Here is a 24,414-nt window from a genome sequence, read left to right on the forward strand (position 1 = left end):
GATTCTCTAAGGAGTTTCTGGAGATTGAGGAAGATTTAGCCTAAAGCATGCTCTAATCCCATCAGCCAAGGTTAATCAGCATTCAATGCAAAAGCCAAAAAACCAGTTGTTATTACTCAAAACAGCAAAAACCTTCTAAAGTTGAGCTTGCTACTCTTAGCTAAAAATTTTAAGAATAATTCTCTAAGGATTTTTTGGAGATTGAGGAAGATTTAGTAAAGATTATTTGCTAAACACCTCCTGAAAACCCTAATATAAATGGAACTCTCCATTAATGCTTAACCAACCAACAATACACTAAGACATACACCAGAAAGATTCTTCCTTAACCTCTTTGCTTAAGCTTTCTCTAAGCTTTGAAAAAGCCTCTGAGTTCTTAGCTTCAAGCCTAGAAACTAAGTTCCCCAGCTCCTAACTCACAAATAATTTCTCGTAGCTCTACTCTTAAACACTTACTTGCCCCAGCAAAACATTCTAGCAATACTACTATACACTCTCACTCATTACTCATACTACTCACAAATGATTCTCTCTACTCACTACATACACTATATTCACGAGCATGCTACGGCACCATAATGATCTTGCTACGCTAGCTGAGATCTCTCTGTCTCTCTTCATCTCACACTAAGTCTTCTCCATTATTTGTCATTATGGAACCCATGATATTTACTTATTCATTTACTATCAATGGTTATGATGTAACTATTACTATAGAGTTTTTCCCTCATATTGTTGTACTAGAAGACTCCTTTTTAGAGTTAACGGATGATGAGTCTGAAAACGTAGATATTTCCCTTAGTCTGTAAAGTAACTAACAGCTGGAGGCCTATGATGTTTTGTTTTACTTTACTGCTAGGCTGTTTTCTGCAGGAACACCTTACTGCTAGGCCGTTTTCTGCAGAAACATTTCACTGCTGGGTTATTTTCCTGCAAAAACACTTTACCACTGGGTTGTTTTATGCAAAAATACTTTACTGCTGGGCTATTTCTTACAGTATGCTTTTTAATCATGGTGACATGTCTACTGTAGGGATTATTTATGTGCTACTCTTGTCAGTTCTAATCTAGGCCCAAGGCATAAAATATAGTGGATTTCTTGGACCTTCACTTTGGGCAGTGCATCGAAGCCCATCGTCGAGTTTCGGTTTAGACCTCCAACCCAACTTAAATCTAATTTGTCAGGAAGGAAACTTTTTCGCCCCTGACAATTACTAGTTACTATTGTATTCAGCACAAATAAAAAAGAGCGCTTATTAATGCTACTTTGAATGCTTAAATAGGAATGGGCTCATGTGGAATGAGTGACCTAGTTATATGCTTAAAGAGGTAAGGGTATGCTGTTAGGGTCATATTTTTTATATAATTGGCTAATCCTTTGATAAAATGCACTTTACTTATAATTTGGTATATCTAAGTTGGGTTTAATACATCAAGAAATATGTTGTTCAAACAAATATGTTGTTCAAACATATCAAGTGGTATCATTAAAGTCATGAAGATTGATCTAAGAAATAAGTAAAGAAAAGTTGTTTCATTAAGTCTCAACAAAAGCTCGACAAAAGCTGAAAACAGGTAAAGAAAAGTTGTTTCATTAAGTCTCAACAAAAGCTTGACAAAAGCTGCCATTGGAGTTTAATGGATAAGCTAAGGCTCTTTTGGATATACAATACTGCCAGTTTCTTTAAGACCTACTCTGCTCTCCCCGTTTGTGTGTGTGTGTGTGTGTGTTAAATTACTTAGTATTCCCAAAAAGAAAAAACAATGGGTGTAGACTTGGGCTCCCGTTCCCAAATGATGCTGAAATTCTAATACCCAAGGTTAGTTTAGGGCCTAATCAGATGTTAAATTGACTTGAGAAATGTTAAAATGGAAAATACAACTTTTAATGAGAAAATCAATCTATTTTTGAAAAGGTAAAGTCAAGGAAACCTCCGGCCTATGCGCATAAGAATCAACCTGCACACGCAGTTATGATGCATGCGCACACAAGCACAAACCTATGCACGCATGTAAGGTTACAAAAATTATGAAAGGTAAGTTTTCTGCATTAAAGACTGAGGTTTAAAACGAATCCCACATCGTTTGGGAGCCGTTCCAAACCCTCATTTTCACAATATAAATAGCCATACATGGTAGCTGTTTAGAACACATAGAAATCCTAAGGAAAAACACTAAGATTCATTAGAAATAGTGAATCAAAGAAAGATTTTTTCACAAAACATCCTCAAGTCAATTTTCTTTTGATTGAGGCCTTTTCTAGCCCTGATCTTTGAGTTAAAGATTACAAATCACTTTTTATTGATTGTGAACAGATTTTATTGAGGGGAACGATCAAAATTCAAGCTTAAAGAGCTTCTATTTTGAGATATTAGTTCTAAGGTTTTTCTTTTATTTTCTTTAATTTAATTATGTTTATGTTTGTTTCTTTGTTTGTTTTGTGTATATATATGTTATATAGCTTAGTTTTAGATAGCTTTTATGTTTCTAAGCATGTTAGGCTATTAGTCTCTTTATTTTAAGTGTTTTTTGTGCTTGTTGCGTTTCTAGGCTAGGATTTCTGAACAAACCTATGCATGCATGCATCCTACATGTGCGCATAAGTCAAAGTATGTGCACACATGCAGCTTGCCCAGGCACGCAGGCCTCTACATGTGCACACATACTGTTGCCTAAAAACCCTAATCCAAATTTCCCCTTTGTTTTCTTTGCTTATTTCATATGTTATGCCTTTATTTGACTCCTTTTTTTTTTTTTTTTATAGGTTTTAGATCCTGCTCTATGTTTATTGTTTGTTTGCCTTTCATATGTTTAAATTAGGGTTTATCTTTTATTTCTTTGTTTAGATGCCATGAACATGCATTCACATGTTCATGCATTTATGCCATAAGTGCTGAGATGCAGCAAGGTAAGTGAGGTAAAACACGCATTAACATGTACATGCATTTGTTTGTGACATAATCTTGTTTAGGGTTGACGAACATGATGTGGTGGTTTGAATAAGCGTGTTTGCATTCTTAATGTTTTCCAATGATCCTTGATGATACCATGATTGCTTGCTACCTATGTTCTGCCTTGATTTAATGTTCATGTGTTTCTGCCTTGGATGTGGTATAATGACATGATGATAGATGTATGCTAGGTTGATATGAGATGCCATGATAGATGTATGTTAAGATATATTGTGATATGCCATGATAGATAAATGATTAGGTTTTGGGATGATTGATGCCATGATTATATGTTTAGATGTATGCTAGTGTGTGTGTGAGTATAGATACAATATTGAATATGCCTTTAATAGGTTTAAGATATAAGACACAATGAAAGGAAGCCAACCCTAGGATTAGGCGATTTTGGATGCCTAACACCTTCCCAAAACCATACCTAAACTCCAAACCCATACTCTAATAATAAAATCAAAAGGTCCTTTCTTAAGAGGACACTATATATATGGTTCCTAGGTCATTGCAAAAAATAGGTGGCGACTCTTTATATTGTCTGTAGTGGGTTAATCCCACATCAGAAAAGAATGTGAGTTAAAGAGGTTTAAAGTCTGTGTTGTGTGTCCAAGAGTTAAGCCTTTTTAGATATACACCACTATCATTTTCTTTAAGAAATTCTCCCTTCTCCCCGTGTGTGTGTGTGTTAAATTACTTAGTATTCTCACCCAAAAAAAAAAAAAAAAGTTTAATGGAGAAGCTCGACATAAGCTCGATTTATCGAGATCTACGATTTCAAAAATTCCAAATCTGAAATTCGGCCCATGATGACTTGTTTGATTATGGTTTCTTTTCTCACAACCTTGGTCCTATATAAGGCTTATTTTAAAAGTCATCAAGTATGGAAATAGAGATCTAGAACTCATATACTCTGTGTAAAGCAACTGCATTTATATGCTGTAGGATTTTGTAACCAAATGCTTCTTAAGTTTCATCGTTTATGAAGTGAAGAACTTTGTAGTCAACAACAATCAATTAAGTTGCTGGAGTTAGTCATGTACTGGAATCTGTGTAAAGGAGTTAGTTATAGATTGGGGATTTGTGCAACAAAAGAAAGAAGTCTACTACAATATCAAGTTCAATTGGGTATTGGAGTAAAGGTTCAACTGTAGATTGGTATTTTGAGATAGACCAATGTAGTGGTAAGAGATCTCATACTTGTAACCATTTGATTATTGATTAATGGATTCTTGAGAGTGGTGACATTAAATTCACTCGGTAGGATTTTTGCCTTGTAAGAGGTTTTCCCCATTTTTCAACAAATTACCATGTCAATTTAATTTCTGATACATTTAGTTTATTTGGTGATTTGTTGGTGCCTCCATGATTTGCACATAATTTCACCTAATTAATCAACATGGATAATTGAATTAATTAATCGGGGTCAATCTATCTTAACCCAACAAGTGGTATCAAAGTGGCCACACTCTTATTAGGTTTTAATCTATGTTGTGTGATCTATTGACCCCTATTGTCATGGATATAAAGTCCATGAACAAATATTTTTCAAATAAATTCTCTTGTAATTCTAACATTGATGTTCTTCAGTTTCTCAAGAAATGTAAGTCTGACATTTGTTTGAAAATATTTGGGTTGGGTGAAAAAGATTTGTGTATGGATGATTTAATGGAATCAGCTTAGGTGAAAGAACAATTGATTTCCAAAAAATGCAAAAGAAGACTAGATTGTCTCAAATGATACATACACCAGGTTACTAGTAAAAGAAAGACGAAGGCTCGATTAAAGCTATCCAATAGAGGTTGCAAAGAAAGAACCTTGCCATATGACTTGACTAATAAGCATGAAGTGTGTTTCATGATGCATACTGCTCTTAAAGTAATGGATACATGCTTATGGTATCTTGATAGTGGTTGTTCAAGACAATTGACTAGAGACCATTCTCTCTTTAAAACATTTGAACCAAAAATGGGTGGTAATATTACATTTTGGGATGGAAGCAAATCCTAGATAAAGAGGAAAAGGAAAATGAATTATTTCCTTCCAGTATTACTTGATATTTCTAATATTTTATATGTAGAAGGGGTTGAGGATAAATCTATTAAGCGTAAGTCAAATTTGTGATCAAGGCTTAATGGTGTTGTTTTCCAAAGGAAAATGTCTAGTACTCAATGAACTAGGTGAACAACTTATTGGTGGCATCTGCACATTGGATAATTGCTACGATTTGGTTCTAGATGCTAAAATAGTTTATAATAGCATTCGGATGCCCAATGAAGATTTATGGCATCAAATGATGGGACATGCAAGTTACAAGCAATTGTCTATCGTAACTAAGAAGGAGGCAGTGTTTGGCATTCCCAAGTTGGTTAAAGTTGACATTAATGCTATATGCAGACCATGTCAACTCGGAAAACAAACAAGATCTCATCATCAAGCAACCTTAACCATAGCCACAGCAAGACCTCTCGAGCTGCTCCATATTGATTTCATGGGTCCTACTAGAACAGAATCTCTAGGAGGCAAAAAATATATCATGGTTGTGATAGATGATTTTACCAGATTTACATGGGCAATTTTGCTAATGTCCAAGTCTGAAGCACCTCAACAAATAGAAATCCTATGTAAAAGATTGCAAAATGAGAAAGAAGTATTAATCATCTTCAAAGTGATCATGGAAGAAAGTTTGAGAATTCTCAGTTGGAGCAATTCTCACTAAAGTGAGCATAGCTCAAAAATTCTCTGCTCAAATTACTCATCAACAAAATGGAGTAGTTGAGAGGAAGAATCAAGTCATTCAAGAGATGGCTAGAGCTATAATGCATAACAAAGATTTTGCTAAAAATCTGTGGGGTCAAGCTGTGAACGCTGCATGTTACATTGTAAACAAAGTGTACTTCAGACCAGGAATAAAGAAAACTCCATATGAGCTATGGAAAGGAAGAAAGCCAAATGTAAAATATTTCTGAATATTTGGTAGCACCTGCTTTGTCTTGAAAGATAGAGAAAATATGGGAAAGTTTGACACTCGAAGTAATGAAGGGATTTTTCTTGGGTACTCATCCTCTAGTAAGACTTACAAAGTTTTCAACAAAAGGACAAGTAAAGTCATGGAGACTATGAATGTTGTAATTGATGAAACCTCAACTTCTACCACACAAAAGGAGGTCGATTAACTGCTAAAGTCTACTCTCCTTTCAGCTCCTATAAGAGACAAAGTTAAAGAAGATCCTTCTCCTACTTCTACACCAAATATTGCTCAATCATCTAATAGTAAGCCTGTTGAGGATACTTCAAAACCTACCACTCCTCCACCTGTTGGTCACATAGAAATGGAACCTTCATCTAGAATTGGATTGAATCACCCTTTAGAAGCAATTGTTGGAAATATTAATGAATTAAACTTAAGGAAGTGAACTGTTGATAAGTATATGGCTAATTTTGTGTCTTATTCTACTTATTTGTATCAGGTTAAACCCATAAAAGTGAAGGAAGTGCTTCAAGATGAAAGCTAGGTGGAAGCTATGTATGATGAGCTGCATTAGTTTTAGAAAAATGATGTCTAGACTTTTGTTCCAAGATTGGAAGGTGTGAACATCATCGGCACAAAATGGATCTTTTGTAACAAGATTGATGAGGAAGGCAATGTCATTTGAAATAAAGCCAAAGTCATTGCTTAAGGATACACTCAAGTTGAAGGGGTTGATTTTGATGAGAGGTTTGCACTAATGGCTCAAATTGAATCCATACAGATATTACTTGCTCTAGCCTATCATCTAAAATTCAAGTTGTATCAACCCAAGGGATTTGTTGATCCACATTATCCCAATCATGTGCTTTATTTGAAGAAGGCATTGTATGGCTTAAAGCAAGCACCAAGGGCATGGTATGATCGTCTCACAGAGTATTTGGTGGATAATGGATTTTCAAAGGACAAGCAGATCAAACCCTTTTCATTTAGAAAGTAGATGGAAAGTTTGTTGTAGCTCAAGTATATTTCAACGACATCATCTTAAGTTCTACGAAAGATGATCTGGCACACTCTTTCTCTAGCATGATGCAGACTAAATTCGAGATGAGTATGATCAGAAAGCTGAATTACTTCCTTGGTCTTCAAATTCGGCAAAATGAGTTAGGTATCTTCATCTCTCAATCTAAAAATATGCAAACAATCTTGTAAAGAAATTTGGTTTAGAATTTTCTAGCTCAATTAGAACTCCCATGAGCCTGAATGGTAAACTTACTATAGACTTGTTAGGCAAAAGTGTTGATCCTACTCTCTATAGAAGCATGATAGGTAGTCTTCTTTACCTTACTGCTAGTAAACTTGACATTAGCTACAGTGTTGGAGTATGTGCTCGATATCAATCCAACCAAAAAGAGTATTATGTTACTACGGTTAAGAGTATCATCAAATACGTTAAATCCACTAGTAACTTTGGTATTTGGTATGATAAGGACACAAATGATATATTGGTTGGGTATTCTGATGTTGATTAGGTTGGCAATGCTGATGATCATTAGAGTACTTCTAGTGGGTGTTTCTATTTGGTAAACAATCTTGTTTCATGGATGAGTAAGAAGAAAAATACCATATCTCTCTCCACTGCTAAAAATGGGTACATTGCTATTGGTCGTTGTTATACTCAACTCTTTTGGATACAGAAACTCCTTATTGATTATGATATTTGTCAAAAACATCTCACCATATATTGTGACAATACTAGTGCCATTAATATCTCTAAAAATCCTTTTCAACACTCTTGAACTAAATATATCGAGATCTAATATCACTTCATTTGTGAATTGGTTGAATATGGCATTCTCACTCTTGAGTTTATTAACACTGATGATCAAAAGGTTGATCTTTTCACAAAATCGTTGGATGGTCATTGATTTGAATTCTTACGCCAAAACATTGGTGTAATTACTTTGGCACAATCCTCTTCTCCCTCCCTTATGCATTTGCATCAGTGTATCTAGTTGTTATTGCTTTTTACTATGTTTGTTTGTTTGTTTTGTTTTTTCTTTTAATATATATATATATATATATATATTTTTTTTTTAAATTAAAAGAGGGAAAAATATGAAAAATACAAAAACTGTGTGTGTTTGTGTATACTGGTACTTGTGTACCTTTGGATGGCCATTGAAACAAAGTTTCTTAACTTTGTATCTCTTGTAGCTTAGATGAGCATTTTCATGCACAACTATGCAATATGAGCTTTGTGGCTTGTTATGTGATTTGTATGATTTGGTTAATCTTTTATCATTCATATCTTTATCACTCTTTTTGACAGGAAGGACTAAAAAATCTTAAGAGAAAAACATAAATAACCAGCTCACTATTAAAACTCATCAATTATAAAACATCTATGTGCAATTCATAAAAGTCATGTTTGTTAAGGTGTAGCATTTGTACAACAAGAATAAGATGTTTTGGATAACATAAATGAGTATTTCTTTTCTCTCTTATATGGCCATGCATGATGTTCTTTTTTATACTTAAAAGAAAAATATTCAAAGAACATGAAAAGCTAAAAGAATAAAAATGCTTTTACATATGATTGTAAGCGTGTTTCTAAGAGATGTGGGAGTTACATGATGTACCTCAAATGTGATGGTCCCCATTAAACAGTTATGATTGTATGTGGATGTTTTGATTCTCTTATATTATTATTATTATTATATGATGAGACACTTATTCTTTCTTGCAAAAGTTTCACACACAACATGCATACTCTTTGCTTTTCTTGATACTATTATATAGATACAATGTAATTTGACCACCACAAGGAATACATGTGGTAGTATATGTTTACTAAACTGTCTTAACTTGCTTTTGAAAATAAAATTGGTTAGACTTGTTTAGTGTGCTTTTGGATCTAGGAATGCTTTGCATCTAGATTTTTGATGTGTTTAAGTGTTTAATATGCTTCTTTGATGATTGGTTTGGTGTCTATCTTGTTTGAATTCATCTCATGCATTTTCTTCTCCTTGAAAAACCATGTTTCTATTTGCTCGATACGAGCTCGATAGAAGCCTGATAACAGCTCAATATCCCTTGACACAAGCTTCTTCTATAAAAGTTTTTTTGGGTTTTCTCGATACCTCTCGATACATAGCCCGATCCATCGAGCCAAATTTTTGATCTCTTCATTTGCTCGATAGAAGCTTGACACCTTCTTGATCCATCGAAGCAGTTTTGTCATTGATACCTCCTTGATACCTTTCAACTATCAAGAATTTGTTAATCCTCGATCTATCGAGATTCCTGACTGTATATATATTCGAGGGTCAACCCGGTTCTATTTTAACTAAAAAACCTTGATCTCTCTCTCTTCTCTCTCTCTTGGCGTTTTTGTGATTTTGATAAATCTTTTGGGTTGGGTTTTGTTGAGATGATATCACATGATCATGCATTGCATTATCTAGCATTCTATTCACATGTTCATGCATTCTAGGATTGTGTGATTGATTATATATTGTGAGTGCTGTAGTTTGGATTGGGTTTTTGCCCATGATGCAATTTCTTTTTGCATGTTACACGCTCACGCATGCCCATGCATTGCTTGTTTCTTCTTTATCTTTCTTGAGCATCTCTTCTACTTTGTCTCTGTTTGTTCTCTCCCTAAGTATTTTTGACATGGCACCCAAGAAATCCACTTCTTCAAAGAACCTAATATCTTGTCGTGGTTTTTCATCATCTTCTTCTTCTCTTCTTTCTCTTCCAATTAGAGATCAGTTCCGTGACTTGAAATCCTAAAAGGATTTTGATGAGAACTTTAGTGACTAGGCAATTCACTCGGAATGCCAAGTCATTCTAGACACGCCTCTTCTTGGTGCGTTTAGCTCTCAGGGTTGGGAATATCTTTGCGAGAAACCCTTGAGGTGTCCCAGCATGTTTATACAAGAATTCTACTCCAACGTACATGCTATCGATACCTCTATTCCTCTGTTTACTATGGTATTTCGAGGAACACATATCGTAGTTACCCCAGAGATCATTTTTGAGGTACTACACATCCCTAGGGTAGCTTATCTGGACTATCCTAGTCATCCTCGTCTTCGTTCCATCTCTAGAGACGAGTTGGCCTCATTATTTTGTGAGACAGCCATGGTGTAGGGTGAACTTCTTAACTTCATCACACAAGACTTTGCTAAGGATTCAAGAATACTTAATATGGTGATAACCTTTGTTCTCACTCCATGGTTTCACTATAACACTATCACTAAGCCTCATACTTATTTTTTTTTCTCTCTTTTGGGGGTCTCTTTATAGACTTTCCTTCACACATGATAGTATTTATGATAGATATCTATCAAGACATTGTTACATGTGATAAGCTAATCTTCCCTTCAGCTATCACATGCATTCTCACACACATGCACATTCCTATTCATTTTGCCCCTCTCTTCTCTATCATGGATGCTATTAGTTAGGAATCTATGCAGAGGAGCACTGCATAGCTCACAGCCAAGTGGCCTTGTCATAAGTCTATTCTCGAGGAGGCTAAGTCCAGAGCTGCTGAGAATGTTGCCTTTGCCCCTCTACCCCCTTCCTCATCTACTCCATCTTCTTCTTCTGAAGTGGAGGCATCTCTTGTTGCCATCTTGGATTAGCTTCAACAGATGCATGCTAACTTTGGTAGTCATCTCAACATTCTCTCTGATGAGGTGTGTTGGATTAACACCAGAGTTGGTCATATTGCTCGTTGACAGTTACGTATTGGTGGCTTTGCTTCTTCACCCAAGCATGATCCGTACAAGGAGTCTTCAGTTAGTGGAAATGATGATGGTGATTATGTTTTTGGCTCGGAGTATAAGGATGAGATGATTGTCTCTCAATGATTCACCCTTTGTCACTCGTGACAAAAAGGGAAAGTAGTTTTGGTTATGAGAGAGTAGTCATGTTGTTATAGGGAGAACCAGTCTAGTGATAGGAGGAGAGTGCTTTTGAGATATGTAGTGAAGTTTTTGATGTATAGTTCTCATTACATGTACCTTGGTGTTATGACCTTTTTACATACATTGTACTTCTATATATATATATGATGATGATGTATGTTTTTCAACTTATCTTACTTGTGTTGTTTCCTTTTTCTCTTTATATACATGTTTCTTAGTTTATATAAATTGTTTATATTTCATACTTGATGCCTTGATGGATCTTGTCTAAGTGTTTCAGCTAAGACAAGTTGTAAGTCTTTCATGTCACGGTCTCTCTTCTTGTAAAGTTTTTCAAGAGTTCATTGTATTCGTTTGACTTATGCTCTTTTTATGTATTTGTTATGGAGATTGTTGTCTTATACATCTCTCATAACCATGAATGTGGTTTTGTCATGGAGAGATTGTTAGGGTCATATATATATATATATATATATATTTTATATATAATTGGCTAATCCTTTGACAAAGTGCACTTTACTTATAATTTGGTAGATCTAAGTTGGGTTTAATATATCAAGAAATATGTTGTTTAAACATAACAAGTGGTATCATTAGAGATATGAAGGTTGATCTAAGAAACAAGTGAAGAAAAGTTGTTTCATTAAGTCTCTACAGAAGCTCAATAGATGCTACTATCGAAGTTTAATGGAGAAACTTGACACAAGCTCTATCTATTGAGATCTACAATTTTAGAAATTCTAGATCTAAAATTTGGCCCATGATGACTTGTTTGATTAGGGTTTCTTTTCTTACAGCCCTAGTCATATATAAGGCTTATTTTAAAAGTCATCAAGTATGGAAACAGAGATCAAGAACTCATATACTCTCTGTGAAGTAACTACGTTTGTATGTCGTAGGGTTGTTTAACCCAGTGCTTCCTAATCTTCATCATTTATGAAGTGAAGAACTTTGTAGCTAACAACAATCAATCATGTTGCTAGAGTTAGTCACATACTGAGATCCGTGCAAAGGAGTTAGTCATAGATTGGAGATTTGTGCAACAAAGGAAAGAATGCTACTACAATATCAAGTCCAATTAGGTATTAGAGCAAATGTTCAACTATAGGTTGGTATTTTGGGATATGCTAGGATAGTGATAAGATTTCTCATACTTATAACTGCTTGATTATTGATTAATAAATTCTTGAGAGTGGTGACCTTAAATTCACCCGGTGAGGTTTTTGCCTTATAAGAAGTTTTTCCCATTTGTTAATAAATCATTGTATCAATTTAATTTCCGTTGCATTTAGTTTATTAGGTGATTTGTTAGTGTCTCCACGATTTGCATGTAATTTGATCTAATTAATCAATTTAGGTAATTGAATTAATTAACTGGGGTTAATCTATCTTAACCCCACATATGCTATATGAAGATGCTAATAGGAAAATAAAAGTGAAAATTACTGTTGCCATTGCTATGTCGATTTATCATCTATGTATTTTATTTATTTATTTTGGTATGATGTTCAAACACCCTATCCAAACAAGATAATGTTGGAATGTGTAAAATGCAAAAAGTTGTGTGTATAAAACCAATGGTATCAGGATTAGGTTACCAAAATTTTTCTTCTCATTTTAATATAAAAACCTATTTTCCTATTTTAACAAACGATTTTTTGTTCTTTTTCTTAAATGCTAACCACTTTTTCATTTTACTCTCATCGGATTCCTTACTCTAAAACTTATTTCATATAAATATTAATTTTTTATTAGTTTTTTAATTAGTTTTTAAAACACACTTTTCTTTATCACAGTTATCAAAATAGAGATAGATAAACTAATTTTAAGTTGTTTTTGGTTTCTTCTCTAAACATTTTGGGCCCTTACCCTATTTTAGGGAGTTTACTACCAATGCCCTAAGCAAGGGCCTTGTATCTTTGCCCAAAAAAAAAAAAAAAAAAATTGTGTTGTCAACTTGTCATTACTTTTTAAAATAAAAGTTTGTTTATTATCTTCAGCATGTGTTGTGCCTTTTTATTTATTTATTTTTTTAACACAATGATATGTGGAGGATATAAGAAGAAGAAATAATCTATTGATGAATTTGTCAAAATTCACCTCCAATAAAAATTTATTGAGTAAGGTTATAACCTTAGGCTACAACTCATTTTGTAACTAAACTTTGTCATTTTTAATTAGGCTCCGCTTGGGAGTTCATAAGGGAAGGGAATGGAATAGAATGAAATGGAATAATCATAAGAGAATGGAAAAGAATGGAATGGAATGTATTTAAGTAAGGAAAATGAATGGAATGGAATTAAATAACCTTGATTGGAATGTAAGTAATTTTGTTTGGGAGCAACATGGAAAGAATGGAATAAAATCATTTTATGACAATATTACTATTAGACCCATATTTTAAAATAAAGAATTGAATATACAGGGGTATTTTGGGAGTTTTAGTAAAAAAATCATTAAATCTAATTTCATTCCTCCCAATTTCGGGGGGAATGAAAATTTGAGATTTTAAGGAAATAGAGAGGAATGAGTGTTTCTTCCTACTCATTCCATTCCCTCCTACTTAAACTCTCAAACAAGGGAATGAGTTTTCCATTCCCTCTATTAAAACTCCCAAACAAGGGAATGAAAGAATATTCTAAAATTATTATTTTCATTCATTTTCATTTCATTCCATTCCTTTCCTTCCTCCCAAGCGGAGCCTTAAGGTTACTAGTTTTTACAAAATTGTTATTTTTATTTAGTTAATTTTAATTAATTTTGACATCATTGTGGATGAACTATAATTTGAATTCACCGTTCTTGTTATCATAACCATCAATTTTTGGAAAGTATATAAAAAAAATGTGTGTGTGTTTTTTGTAAATACCTACTAGTTTTAGAATAAATTAATTTAGTTCCCACATGGGTTGTGTGGTAGTTTATTGGTTGCTTCTTATGTGGTGTAACCCTTGCTCAAGGGTTCAATCCCCTGGGTTGCTTATGTTTTTTTTTTAAATAAAAATAAACAATGAAGAAGCTAACCAAATGGAGAACTAACGAAAAAAAGAATCTAGCATTGATGTCAGTTTCTCTCTCCACCTTTTTCTTGAAATTCGGCAACATCTATACCGAAATGCCAAAATTATGTCAAATTTGTTAGTTTCTCTCTCTTCTTTTACTTGTATTTCGGCAGCACCAATACTGAAATTTGCATCTCTCCTCATTTAGCTAAAAATCTTTTCATAGTGCACATAAATCTAATAAACTCTAATTTTTACAATATTGGGCCAAAAGACTCCAATGATATGTGGACTGTGGTTGTTTGGGCTACAATATATGGTTATTTGAACTGATTTGTGATGTAATTTTGACTTTGGACTGATCTGTGGATCGAGGGGGGTAAAGATTTTGGAGAGACAAAGGATCAAGTTTTATTTTCCTTGTCGCATAATGTGGTTCCATATTCCATCTATGTTTATAGTTGTAGGTAAAAAAGAGTGCGTTTTAAAATATATGTAAAGTTTTACTGGAGAAGAGGGGGTTGATCTAGTCAAAACAAGTCACTATCGAAGAAGTTGCGATTTTTTTGCATGTACTAGCTCTGTTGCTTACGTACAACATTTTTTTTTTTTTGAGAAATGCTCACGTACAACTTGAAGAATAGAGTGATCAAATTTACATATATATCATGGTTCCAAATTCCAATGGAACAATAAGCTAGCAATTCAACAGAGTTTTGCTAAAGACTACTTGAAATACCATTTATGTCTTTTCAACGATTCTAACAAAGACGTGTAAATGGTTTGGGGTACTTCCAAAACTAAATATTTTATTTTAATTATAGTTTTCCTTGGTATTTACATAAGTTTTCTCAATTTTGTTTATTCTTTGAGCACTAGATGGAACTCACATTCCAATAATTGTGTTCATTGATGACCAACAAAGATAAAGTAAAAGAAAGGGGAGGCCTTTATACTAATGTTTTAGGAATTTTTGACCCATGTATAAAATTTATTTATGTATTATTTAGATGGGAGGATTTTGCATCTAAGTCACAAAGCTGCTTTAAGTAAAAACTAGTCGCTAACTCGTGCAATGCACGAGTTAAATTAATAATATTAAATATTTATTTTGCATGAAGAGACATCAACATGAAAATAAATGAAAAAAAAAAGTTCAAAAGTACGAACTTCATCTCACAATGCCATTTAAAAAATACACTTTGACCATATATAATTGTATAAGAAATAAAATTGGAGAAAGATTATTAATTAACCTTGTGCAATTCATCTAAAAATAATAAAGTTAAAATAAAAATAAAAATTATCTATACTCTTAGAAAAGCACTGGAATAACATAATATTCACTTCAATGACACATTCACCCTAATGACACATTCACCCTTTCGAAGGGATTTAAAATCCTTAATACATTGAATTTGCTCAATAGAGACTCACTAAAGTACGAAGTGATACACAATTCTTGAATCTAAAACTTTTGCCTAAATTTCAACAACCATTTCATATCAAAATGTGCAACATATGCACACACTTAACAATAACATAATATTCACTTCAATGACACATTCACCCTAATGACACATTCACCCTTTCGAAGGGATTTAAAATCCTTAATACATTGAATTTGCTCAATAGAGACTCACTAAAGTACGAAGTGATACACAATTCTTGAATCTAAAACTTTTGCCTAAATTTCAACAACCATTTCATATCAAAATGTGCAACATATGCACACACTTAACAATAACTACAAAGAAAATTGATTAGTTGAGTTAATTGGAACCCATAATTGCTATTTAGCATCAAGAAAAAATATCAATTGAATTTTGTCTTTTTAGAAGACTTTATTTAATCCTAAGAAAATAAATTTTAAGATTTTAACCATTAAACCAACTTGTTTTTTGTGTTTTAACTTTTAACACCCAACAAATACTCAAGAATTTAATACCTACCTGACACGACAACGCGACACGTATTGATGATGTACATCTATTTAATGAAATAAAAAATAAAAAATATAACAAATGGATCCGGGTCCAACCCATAAAGTTGAAACAAAAGTCGGAGCCAAACGCAGACACAGAGATAGACACAGAGCAATGGCATCGAAAGCTTCAACACCGCCATATCCGAGCGCTGCGAAAATCTCTGATTCTCTATGTTATTCTCAATATTCTGCTTCTCTCAAATGTAAGCTCCTTTCATGTTTTCCTTTTCATTATTTGACTTATCCGGTTATTATTTCGTCATACCTAATTGTTTTGGTCTTTAACTTTCGTTTGACCCTTATCTTTGTTGTTGCTTCAATTTTTATTGAAAACCCATTGATCCTTTCTTTCATATATCATTTTTCCTTTGATGGGTTCTCTCTGAATCATCTAATTTCCTTGTTTTTGTTTTTCCAAGCCTTTTTTTTTTTTTTTTTTTTGGGTATTTGCTTTGTGAAATTCATGCTTAATTTGTTAATTCTGTAGTTTTTCTTTAATTGGTGGTCTTAAAAACATTAGGAATGCTTGTTGAAATGTATATACATATATGTAGTTTTTCTTTGTAGTAGAATAATAAGTTCCCATAGAGAGAGCATAAGTTATATTATGACAAATTCTTAGAGAAGATGAGAAAATAGAAACTTTTTTAAGGCCATTGGTACTCAAGGTTATCGTGTAACACGACACTCTTGAGAAAGATTTAACGTTTTTTTTTTTTGTTATTCTTCGAGAAGAAAAGATTAAGAAGAAGGAAATTGAGACTATATGCATTGTATGCACCAGCACAAATTGAACTGGCATGGTATCCTGATTATGAGTGACTTCCATCTCTACGGCCTACAATAAAGATTCCTCTGACTTTACAGCCTCGGCTAAATATGATGCCATCTGTACCAAATTTTTTTGTGGATTGGATTTTACTTGATTGTCTATTGCTTGGATGTGATCGGGTAAATGTATTTTGATCAAAATCCGTAATGCATTATATGTCTCATAATAGGTCCCATTTTTCTATCATGTACTTGTCGTTAGTGACTATTTGATGCAAGAGCATCTTATATGCAATTTCAAGATGTTAAGAAGTCAATCAAGTGGCTGCAAAGTGATTGAAAAAGTCCTTTTGAAGCTTACAGACAAGACTAGTGGAAATACAAAACCATTTATGCAGCTTGGAAGTCTTACTGTTCAGTGGTTAGTTAGTCACACTATCCATGTTTCCAAACAACAGGCTTCAGTCAGCTTGTTACAGGGATGGCAGCCACTCTAATCTGTTTTAACAGATTCTCATTAGTTAGTTTGTTATTTGGAACATCATTAGCCACTATTAGTTTGACACTTGGCAAGCTCCCAAGTGGATTCCATTTTGTACTTAGTTTTTCAAAATAAACAAAAATTGAAGCCTTTGTGTTCTTTTCTTGGAACTTAGCATTCTTGTAGAGGTGTTTAACCACCTACTAAATGTTCTTAGCAACTCATATTGCAAACTAAACCCAAATTAGAATAGCCTACATGCTTCCCTGCACCATTATCCATAGCTCTTATCTTGACACCAAAGAAGATTCCAATCAATGCTTTATTTTTGTCCTGGTTGATCCCGATTTTCCATTAGAAGAATATACATTTTTATCCAATAACTGAATACTTTTGACTGTTAATATTTCTCTGCATATTTTGATTCCTATCATATGTCTATTTTCTTTCCTATGAGTTTTAGTCTCAATAAGAATGCTTGTTCTTACCAATATAGAGTCTATCATATATGTCTTTTTTATTCATCTAGAACAAAGAGAAAGAAAATGGAGGTGACGGGCATTATATGTGATATGATTTTTTTTCTTTAATGCAAATTTTAATATATAAGTTCAGCCTTCTATATTACCCGGAATTAAAGTACTCATGGATAAGTTAAATAATTGCTAATGTTGTTTCTTGGACCACCTGAGCGCATGCGTTCGCCCGGGGGGGGGGGGGGGGGGATGTGGTTGGGTGATTCAATCATAGTTTAATAAGGTTTTTTATGAACTAAGTTGTGTAAAAGATAATGGATTGAAATATATAACTAGGGTTTGCATCATGATGCCCAATATGTATTTTGTTAATTGCAACATGGGCTTGTGGCGTATTGTTGGTCATTGAGGTCCATGACTATCTTTAAGAAAAAGCTTAATTTGTGCTTCAAGTCTATATGGGCCTACTAGGGATGCTTTTATGGCTGTCATGAGAATGTCTCCTATTCTTTCTATATTATGTTCGATTACAACATTCCTATGTCTCTATCATTATAGGGACATTATTTATAGTGTCATTCAACATATTATGTCTCGCAGTCTCTCAAATCACTCTCTCAAAAATTTTAAATGATGGTTAGTGATAAAGGGAGAGGATGAGGGTAGAAAGAGAACACATGATGCTTTATCTTGCAAAAAACAATTTATACATTACTTCTATGAGCTTTCTAAGAGTTAATGATAGGAACACAATGCCCGAATATTTGAGGACATTAAGAGACCTATTGATACATTGAAGACTTCGCTAGCTAGGACTTTATTTTATTTTTTGATAAATAACATAATTGTATTAATCAAAAGTCCAGGTACACTGGGGGTGTACATGGAAAACAGTACATCAAACACATAAATTACAAAGATCAAGCATTTCTAAAATATTAGAACGAGGGAAAAGATTAGAGCAAGAACTCCACTCTAGCAAGGTGTGAAGAAGAAAAGATTTAGATTCTAAAATAGACTGTTCCTTCCCTTCGAAACATCTTGAGTTCTGTTCTCGCCAAATACACCATAGGACACAATGTGGGACAGCCCTCCATAAATCAATGCTCCGATGCCCACCGAAGGAGCCTTGCCAACTCGAAAATAAATTAGAAACACCATGCGGCATAACCCATTGAAGACCAAATAGAGCCCACACCATAGACCATAAGTCATAAGCAATAGGACAATGAAGAAGAAGATGATTCATTGATTCCCCACTCTTTTTAAACATATAGCACCAATCTACAACTACACCCTTATACCATAAATTTTCAGTAGTCAAAATCTTACCTAATGAGGCAGTCCATGGGAAGAAAGCAACCCTAGGAGGGACTTTTGAACGCCACACAGGTTTTCTAAGGGAAAGAAATGTCAAGAGTAGAGGAAAGGGAGAGATAGTACTCACTCACTTTAAAATTCTTATTTCCTGTTGGTTTCCAACATAGTTTGTCCTGACCTTCACCATTAAGGGGGCATTGAATTGATAAGATCTAGAAAAGTGTATAAATGTTCTGTTTCCCAATCTTGGGGAGCTCTAGAAAAAAGAAGATCCCAGTGAAGCCTTTGGTTAGGAAAGTGCATAACATCTGCAATAGAAGACTCCTTATTACAACTAATATTATAGAGTTCCGGAAAAGCCTCCCGGAGAGTATAACTCCCAACCACACATGATGCCAAAATTTAATTCTGTAACCAACACCAACCTCGAACTGAATGGATTTTGAAAAGGCTGGCCAGCCTTGTCTTATGGTTCTCCAAAGACTAACACCATAAGGATTAGAGACTTCTTTTGTACACCAACCTCCCCAATCATTCCCATATTTAGTCTCAATAACCCGCCTCCAGAGATGGGTTGTCTCTCTTCCATATCTCCACAACCATTTCCCTAACAAAACTTGATTGAGAGATGGGTTTCATTGTTGGTACTAGGACTTTATTTGAGTGGTCTCGTATTTGGGGTCTCACACATTGTATTTCCTTGTCTGATTTCATTATTTCTGTTAGATTTTTCATTTGATTTGATTGTATTCTTTTCATTGCTGTGAATTTACAATTGTAAACACATTGCACTTTCCTATCAATAAAGCTTTTATTACCTATCAAAATAGAAGAGTTAATGATAGGAGCTATAATGAAACTTAGTTTAGTTCAAACCAGGTAGAATGTATTGAATGCACATGTGCCACTCACTAGTCTTTCATGTATTAACCCTTTATTAATCACATAAAAGCAAGCTACTGATTTAACTTTCACAGGTACAATCCATGCATGATTTCCTGTGTGAATAATTGATCGTGCCAGTGCATGCTACATTGCATGATCTTGACTGAGGAAGTGATTATATGATCTTAATAACATGTAGTAGCGTACCTAGTTGTAATCAAACTTTATGTTGACTGAATCTTTTTGTTGTCTATAAGCCTCACATGGGTTATATATTGATTGCTTTGCTAGTTTTGCAGGTTTAGAAGAATATGGCTCAGACAAGAGTAAATGTCAAGAACATTTTGATATTTACAAGGAATGCAAGAAAAAGGAGGTAATGGATCCTTCAATGTTTAAATGCTCTGTAGATTTAATTCTTATATATGATTGAAATTGATGAAGAAATTGTACCCGGATGAATAAAATCTTGAATGAGGACAGTGGTGCCGTTGGCTTGATGACACTGTTATCCCCCCCCCCCCCCTTCTCTCTCTCTCTCTCTCTCTCTCTCTCTCTCTCTCTCTAATATTGAATTATTCCAATTGCTTGTAATATTGCCGTGAACTATATGGTTATTGATTTTTCTTATTTTTCTGAATAGAGGGAAGCTCGATTAGAACGCAATAGGAATAGATCATTCTTCTAGTGAAAGTCCTTTTGGATTTGCTACTCAAAATTATAATCAGCAGAAGCTATGTTTGAGCTCCCTACAAGTGTCAATCCCTCTTCTGTTGCAGCATTCAATCTTCAACAAATTCTAACACCAAGTTATAGAGCTGGCTTCATATCATATCTAGAAAAGTTGAATAAATTACTGTATTTGCAATCCTATTCTTTCCATGAGGCTTAAAGTAAAATCCTGGTTTTCATTTCAAAATGTGGATCCTGGTCACAGTTTGAAGGTGGACTATATTATTATAGACCATCAGAACTAAACTCTCGTATCTGTAATGCATTATTTGCGTAATCTTTGTTGTGCTTTTTATTTGAAAATGTGAAGGAGATTGCATTTGAAGGTGTGGAATTTACAGTGAGCCACTGAATATATTGAATCTGAATCTATTAATATGCAATTAATAACAAAGTCATTTGAATGATTTAGTGAATCAAAATTTCCTTCAGTGTAACAAATATGTTACTAAACAGAATCATTTGAATTTTGTTCTGTTTTTTCCACAGATATATAATAAAATTGTGTTCTCTAAAGAAACTTTTAATCATCTGGGATGCAGCTCTTGAAAACAAAGCATATGTTAATGTATCAGTGATTTAAAATGTAATTGACAAGCTCTATATACTACATCGATTCATCTAATTTCATACAAATTTATTGAGGTAACTATTTTTCAATTTCATGCAAAAAACTTGGGAAACCTATTTTCCTACTTTGCAGATTAAACAGGGCTTCCTGCATTGTAACACTGAAACTATTTTGTTCTTATAGATGCCATTTTAGCGATGATGCTTCTTTAAATAGATGCCTGGATGGTCATGAGTGGAAGAAATATGTTCCACTGTTTCTTATCTAGGGAGGAATGCCACAGTGCAATTATAATGTGGTAACTTGTGAATGACTTAGAATGATATCAGTATATTGCATTATAATGTTTGTGCAATTTTTGCATGCTAAATTCCCATTCTGAAGATACCATAACAATGTAACAGAGGCAGTGTCTCTCCTCAAGTCCTTATTCTGTACCCCTCAAAACTATGTTGAACATCAAAAACTGATTCAAAAGTCATTTACACACTCCTCACATGGAGAGGAATTCCATGTTGGGGTTGAAGTAGCAGTCCATAAGCGCTACACGATGCTGTCATGAACTTGTCACAGAAGATATCTGACCATGAACTGCTGTAATCAACAGAATTTTGGCTCCTTCTAGTATCATTTGTAGAAGATCCTTCTCATAAGTTGTCTCCATGCGTTGTTTTACTACCTTTACAATCATGGGGTTGATCTCTTTCTCTAATCTTCCATATTTGTCTTATTCGTTTTGTCTGGCAAAAATATAATTGTTTGCAACTTCAAATTTAAATTGATAGGATTTAAGTTAGGGAAAGCTCAAAAATAATAAGCATACTAATGAGAATATAAGATAACCTTGATATTCAAATTATGTAATATTGTTGATAATTAGTTAACCCCAAATATATTATTAAAAAAAATATTAGATAATAAAAACAATGAGAAGTGGTCGTAACAACAAACATTTTCACATTATGTATAACTTTGGAACTCATATAGCACATAAACGATTATGATTTATGTGAAGAGTTTCATGTAATTGTACCTAAGCTTGGGAATTCCAAGAGGTCTCTTTGACATGATTTTTTACAAAGTTCTGAGCTTCAAGAATATTTCTTCCCCTTGAGTATAATTGCTTTCAAAACAAGCTCTTGAGATTATATCTGCAGACAAGCTCTTCAAATCCTTGTCAATTTCAATGACTGTAATTCGACCATTAGATTTTGCATGCCCTTTAAAAAGAGTTGGAAAAAAAAAGGGTTATTCTTTTGATTAAAAGGCAAACAGTATTTGTATATAAAAAGTTCTCTAAATCTTAATATGAAAATTTCTTAACCTAAAGTCCAATTGGAAGTGTGCAAGCACCAATATATCATGTAACTTATTTCTTTAATTGATGTCTATACATTTTCCTGGTAAATTGTGATTCATATTTACTAGTTTCACTATTGTCTATGTCAATTAGAAAAAGAATCTATTCGATTTTGTGATTTTCATTTAGGTCCAATATGACCAAATTCTCATATTGCAACAGTGCAAGGATGTCTTGGAGGGTTTAGATACTTCTTGAAAAGGAAGGACAAAAATTAAGGGTTTGGTTTGCGTCCTGGGTGCACGACATGGACATAATGTGAGGGGAAGAAATAAAAAGAAAAAAACATATTTACTAAAAGGTATCCATAATGGAGAATTTGCCTTAACCTTGTCAATGCAGAACTCATGAGCAATAATCTTCCTTAGATAAACCCATATTGGGCCACTTGATGATCCAATGCCCTGGCCCACCAGGGGCCCTCGGTCCTTTTGCTAGATATGGAGGCTTTCCTGGGCACAGGCTAATTTCCTTTACTATCTCCATATCAATTAAGCATAACAGATACCATCAAAAAAAAAAAAAAAAATTAAGCATAACAGATGTATGCTTCCAAATTAAAATAAGAACATTGGTCCTGCCACCATTTCATATTGGGAAAAGTTAAAAGGAATATTTTAAGAGTATTGGTTTATGACATATTTTTAAAAACTTCTTATGAGAAAAGAAAAAAAAGTAACTAATTTTTTTGATGGTTTTATATATTTTCTATGAAAATAGTATTAAAACTTTTTTGAAATAGTATATTAACAAATGCCCTAAGGGCATTCATCAATAAGATCCTTTCATATTAGATAACTTGATGAGCATGGTTGAAATTTTTGAACAAAAGAAGTAAACAAAGATCTATTGAGGAAGGGTGTGTGGATTAAGAGTATGGAATTGACCTGCGAATTATTCCATTATGGGAAAAGTTAAAAGATGCTCTAAACGTACTAGTTTAGGACATGTTTAGAAACTTTTATTGGAAAAGAAAAAACAATTAATTGTTTTGACCGCTTTTTATATTTTTTCCATAAAAATTGTGTTAAACTTTCCTAAAAATAATTTAATAATAATTATCTTAAAGATACTTATTAGCAGGACCTTTCAATTATGACCTTTCCTACAACTATACGTAAGGAAGAACATGTCATTTATTAATGGATTGATTATATAAGAAAAGTCACTTATCATTATGTTGATTTTTTTCGAAACGCCAAATCCCAAACTTCAATGTATATGGACTTTTTGCAAAAGACGTAAAAGCCCAAACAAAATCCAGAATGTTATATGGACTTTTTCCTAATGCGGTAAAAGCCCAAATACCAAACCCGAGAAAGTCATATACCGAATTGCATTTTTTTTTTTCCTTTAAATTAGAAAAATCACATTTAAAATCTATGTTTTAAGGATCTTTTAGTTTTAAAAGTAACAAATTAAATTTTAAGGTTTCAAAATATAATAATTTAAACCATTTCCTACATTAGAATCCCAAGGTTTTAATTTAATTTAATTTTTTTTGAAATTTGAGAGTTTAATTTGTCATTTATTTTATAAAAAAATCTCAGTACAAGTTTTTTTTTTTTTTTTTTTTTTTTTTTTTTTTAAGTTTTTAATTTGTTACATTTATAAAATATAAGTTTTCCTTCTTCTTTTTTAATTATATTCAAATTAAGTTCAAAGTAGAAGTTAGTGGCTTAAACCTAAACCCAATCTTTTATAAGGGAAAATCGGAGGCATAACACTATTCACTAGATCAAGACATTAATGATAATTGACTTATCCCTTTTGATCAAGTAGAAAAAAAAAAAAAAAAGAAATGAAAATATATCATAGAGTGTGAATACAATAGTGGGACACATCAATCCAAAGTGGAAACATGAGAATCTCAATCAGCACAATTCTTACATGGATATGGCTATTTTAATTCTATGAATTTTTTATTTTTATTTTGTTTTATGCCAGCAATGAATTATTTT

The 24,414-nt window shown here is 33.3% G+C and overlaps 1 protein-coding gene across 1 annotated transcript; it reads left to right on the forward strand.

Annotated features, from left to right (window-relative positions):
- The first annotated feature begins 15,858 nt into the window (after positions 1 to 15,858).
- On the forward strand, positions 15,859 to 20,856 carry LOC126723295 (cytochrome c oxidase-assembly factor COX23, mitochondrial). Its single transcript, XM_050426626.1, has 3 exons — positions 15,859 to 16,060; positions 20,090 to 20,166; positions 20,434 to 20,856. Exons 1-3 carry the CDS (start codon positions 15,895 to 15,897, stop codon positions 20,476 to 20,478), a joined length of 288 nt encoding a protein of 95 aa, XP_050282583.1. The 5' UTR covers positions 15,859 to 15,894; the 3' UTR covers positions 20,479 to 20,856.
- The last annotated feature ends 3,558 nt before the right edge of the window (positions 20,857 to 24,414 follow it).

The sequence above is a fragment of the Quercus robur genome, chromosome 4, assembly GCF_932294415.1.
Source record: "Quercus robur chromosome 4, dhQueRobu3.1, whole genome shotgun sequence".
In the NCBI taxonomy this organism is placed as follows: Eukaryota; Viridiplantae; Streptophyta; class Magnoliopsida; order Fagales; family Fagaceae; genus Quercus; species Quercus robur.